The 4,279-nt window shown below is 47.2% G+C and overlaps 1 protein-coding gene across 1 annotated transcript in view; it reads right to left on the bottom strand.

Moving 5' to 3' along the window:
- Window positions 1-3,894, bottom strand: part of LOC125290347 (hemicentin-1-like) — a 12,313-nt gene extending 8,419 nt beyond the window's left edge. The window contains exons 1-6 of the mRNA XM_048237169.1: window positions 3,763-3,894; window positions 2,406-2,547; window positions 2,009-2,153; window positions 1,651-1,778; window positions 1,134-1,293; window positions 458-579 (exon numbers count right to left, since the gene is read on the bottom strand). Coding sequence (XP_048093126.1) covers window positions 458-579; window positions 1,134-1,293; window positions 1,651-1,705 — 337 coding nt within the window. The 5' untranslated portion in view covers window positions 1,706-1,778; window positions 2,009-2,153; window positions 2,406-2,547; window positions 3,763-3,894. The remainder of the gene's footprint in view (window positions 1-457; window positions 580-1,133; window positions 1,294-1,650; window positions 1,779-2,008; window positions 2,154-2,405; window positions 2,548-3,762) is intronic.
- Between the last annotated feature and the right edge of the window lie 385 nt (window positions 3,895-4,279).

Below are 4,279 nucleotides of genomic sequence, written 5' to 3'. Positions count from 1 at the left end.
AAAAAGGTGAGAAAGGGAATAACATAGATATACATAATAAAGGCTAGATGTCTTATGGCGGAGTCTCTAACGGCATCACTGGCGGCCATCTTGTCACAGGCAAGCCATCTGGTGGGCTCTGTGGTACCTGATGTAAGGTATATCTCTTCTTCTACTAAAGGCAGAACAATGCCCCCAGGCTATAACAATGACACCTTCAGGTCACTACCTGTCATTACAGTGCCCCATTGAAACACAATGTTATGAGTTAGCGAGCTGACTGTGGCAAGATGGCCGCGAGGTGCGGACGTCGACCTTCATTGGCCAGCAGCGCTGACGAGACATCTAGCCTTTATTATATATATCTATGAAGGGAACAAGACCAGACAGCAGCAGAGAGTGACAACAAGGAAAAAAAACACTAAAGTTTAACTTCCCAAAAAAACATGCCCCTGTTACTGTATGTGTGTAGACTCACCTTGTACTGTGAGTGTGATGGTTCTGTTGTCCTGTCCAGCTTCATTGGTCACCACACACTCATAAACACCCGTGTCCTCTACTGTGGGCGCTATGACGACCAGCGACCCCGATGACAACAACCTGTGGTAGCCAATGACAGAGGTGGAAATCCATCAGGTGCAAATCGAGTATACGTTCCCTGTCTGTCTGTGACTGCCCCAGGGCAGTCCCAGGGCTCGGAAGAAAAGAAGAGAAGAGAAGAGGAGAGGAGAGGAGAGGAGAAGAGAAGAGAAGAGAGGAGAGGAGAGGAGAGGAGAGGAGAGATGAGAAGAGAGGAGAGGAGAGGAGAGGAGGAGAGGAGAGGAGAAGAGAGGAGAGGAGAGGAGGAGAAGAGGAGAGATGAGAAGAGGAGGAGAGAAGAGAAGAGAAGAGAAGAGAAGAGAAGAGAAGAGAAGAGAAGAGAAGAGAAGAGAAGAGGAGAAGAGAAGAGAAGAGAAGAGAAGAGAAGAGAAGAGAAGAGAGAGAGGAGAGGAGAGGAGAGGAGAAGAGAAGAGAAGAGAAGAGAGGAGAGAAGAGAGGAGGAGAGATGAGAAGAGGAGAGGAGAGGAGAGAAGAGAAGAGAAGAGAAGAGAAGAGAAGAGAAGAGGAGAGGAGAAGAGAGGAGAGGAGAAGAGAAGGGCGGGGACTGGACTCACCTGTACATGTTCTGGTTGTGGTTGGTGTGGAGGGGTCGGCCGTTGCGGGTCCAGGAGACGGCCGGTTTGGGGATGCCCGCGGCCTCGCATGAGAGCGTGGTCTGGACATTCACCGTCACTGTGATGTTATTGTGGGATGTCTGAGCGATGGATGGGGGAACTGCAGAACACATATATGCACACAGAGCAAAGTTAAGACTGGGGATATTCACACGTGTGTGTGTGTGTGTTCGTTCGTGTGTGTGTGTGTGTGTGTGTAAATGCATTGTGTAACTCACTGTCTGTGTGTGTGTGTGTGTGTGTGTAAATGCATTGTGTTACTCACTGTATGTGTGTGTGTGTGTGTGTGTGTTTGTGTAAATGCGTTGTGTTACTCACTGTGTGTGTGTGTGTGTGTGTGTGTGTGTAAATGCGTGTCAGTGTTACTCACTGAAGGTTCATGCATGTGTAGGCTATCCATACATCTAATTTGTGAGAGCAGTTATATGATATATACTGTACATTACTGTTGACTCACCGTACACCTGGAGGTCCACTCTCCTGCGCTGGGTGCCAGCCTGGTTGGTAGCCATACACAGGTAGCGGCCCGTATCGGTCAGCTGAGCAGAGCTGATACGCAGCGAGCCGTCCTCACCAAACGTGTACCTGTGTGTGTGTGTGTGTGTGTGTGTGTGTGTGTGTGTGTGTGTGTGTGTGTATGAAAATAGAAAACAAATGAACATGTGAACAAATATATTTAGGTCTGAAGATAATGAGAGTGCAACACCAAGAGTAGCAAAAGCTCAAAGTTAGCGCATTTCAAATCCCTTTCCCTCCGAGAGGAAGACGCAGTCCTTCAGAGCTGCGTGAGGATCCGAGTGAGATGGCGTGTGTACCTCGGGTTGTTATTGGCTAAGATGGCTCCGTGTTTTCTCCAGGTGATGCGTGGAGTTGGAACTCCACTCACCACACACTCCAGCAGCACTGACTGGCTCACATGCACCGACACCGACTCAGGGCCTGGCTTTATGGTGGGGACCACTGCACACACACACACACACACACACACACACACACACACACACACACACACACACACACACACAGAGAGACATTCACATACACAGAGAGAGAGAGACATCCACATACAGTGTATTCACCAATCTGATGTTAACATAACATAACATAACATAACATAACATAACATAACATAACATAACATAACATAAATAACATAAAGTAACATATCATTGACACTGGCTCTATGTTGCTTTTCCACACACACATACAGACCGTTGACAGCGAGGTTGAACTGGCGCCTGGTCTCTCCTGCCACATTGCTGGCCACACAGGTATACTGAGCAGCGTCAGGCAGGTTAGCGTTGTTGATCTGCAGGTAACGACCTCCAGAGAGAATGCGCACACGTGGAGACACCTACACACACACACACACACAAATGCACAAGTGCACAAATGCAAACACACACAATCATATATGAATGACTTGCCACCTCTTCTAGATTGATTTGAAGCACTGGATTATAATATACATTTTTAGTATGAGTCATATGGTTAATAACTGCTACAGTGACACGTATTCAAGACATTGAGTAATGTCTGGTGTATAAATGTGTGTTGGACAGTGTGTGGTGGTGGATAAATGTGTGTTGGAGAGTGTGTGGCGTGGTGTATAAATGTGTGTTGGAGAGTGTGTGGTGGTGGATACATGTGTGTTGGAGAGTGTGTGGTGGTGGATAAATGTGTGTTGGAGAGTGTGTGGTGGTGTATAAATGTGTGTTGGAGAGTGTGTGGTGGTGGATACATGTGTGTTGGAGAGTGTGTGGTGGTGGATAAATGTGTGTTGGAGAGTGTGTGGTGGTGGATAAATGTGTGTTGGAGAGTGTGTGGTGGTGGATAAATGTGTGTTGGAGAGTGTGTGGTGGTGGATAAATGTGTGTTGGAGAGTGTGTGGTGGTGGTTTGTGTGTTGGAGAGTGTGGTGGTGGATAAATGTGTGTTGAGAGTGATAAGTGGTGGTGGATGTGTTTGTGTGTTGGAGAGTGTGTGTGTGGTGGTTTGTGTGTTGGAGAGTGTGTGGTGGTGGATAAATGTGTGTTGGAGAGTGTGTGGTGGTGGATAAGTGTGTGTTGGAGAGTGTGTGGTGGTGGTTTGTGTGTTGGAGAGTGTGTGGTGGTGGATAAAGTGTGTGGTGGTGTTTGTGTGGAGAGTGTGTGGTGGTGATAAAATGTGTTGGAAGTGTGTGGTGGTGTATATAAATGTGTGTTGGAGAGTGTGTGGTGGTGGATAAATGTGTGTTGGAGAGTGTGGTGTGGTGGATAAATGTGTGTTGGAGAGTGTGTGGTGGTGGTTTGTGTGTTGGAGAGTGTGTGGTGGTGGATAAATGTGTGTTGGAGAGTGTGTGGTGGTGGATAAGTGTGTGTTGGAGAGTGTGTGGTGGTGGTTTGTGTGTTGGAGAGTGTGTGGTGGTGGATAAATGTGTGTTGGAGAGTGTGTGGTGGTGTATAAATGTGTGTTGGAGAGTGTGTGGTGGTGGATAAATGTGTGTTGGAGAGTGTGTGGTGGTGGTTTGTGTGTTGGAGAGTGTGTGGTGGTGGTTTGTGTGTTGGAGAGTGTGGTGGTGGTTTGTGTACCTGCAGAGGAGCCCCGTCCTGGAGCCAGGTGAGGGTTGGGGGAGGGATGGCGTCTGACTTGCACTCCAGTGTCACCTGTCTGTTCTGCAGCACTGACACATTCTGTGGAGTGCTCTCTCCAGCGATGTTTGGTGGCACTACAATCATCATCATCATCATCATCATCATCATCATAATCATTATCAACACCAATACCACCACCATCATCATCACCATCATCATCATTAGCATTACCACCACCATCATCATTTGCATCACCATCATCATCACTATCACCATCATCATCACCATCATCATCACTATCACCATCAGCATCATCATCACCACCACCACCACCATCATCATCATCATCATCATCATCATCACCATCATCATCATCATCATCATCACCATCATTAGCATCACACCATCACCATCATCATCATCATTAGCATCACCATCACCATCATCATCATCATCATTAGCATCACCATCACCATCATCATCATCATGCTCATCATCATTTTAGAAACACAAC

This window comes from Alosa alosa, unplaced genomic scaffold (assembly GCF_017589495.1).
Source record: "Alosa alosa isolate M-15738 ecotype Scorff River unplaced genomic scaffold, AALO_Geno_1.1 AALO_1.0_unplaced_40, whole genome shotgun sequence".
NCBI lineage: Eukaryota > Metazoa > Chordata > Actinopteri > Clupeiformes > Clupeidae > Alosa > Alosa alosa.
The sequence above is the reverse complement of the archived record's forward strand: the minus strand, read 5'-3'. Positions and strand labels throughout refer to the sequence as shown.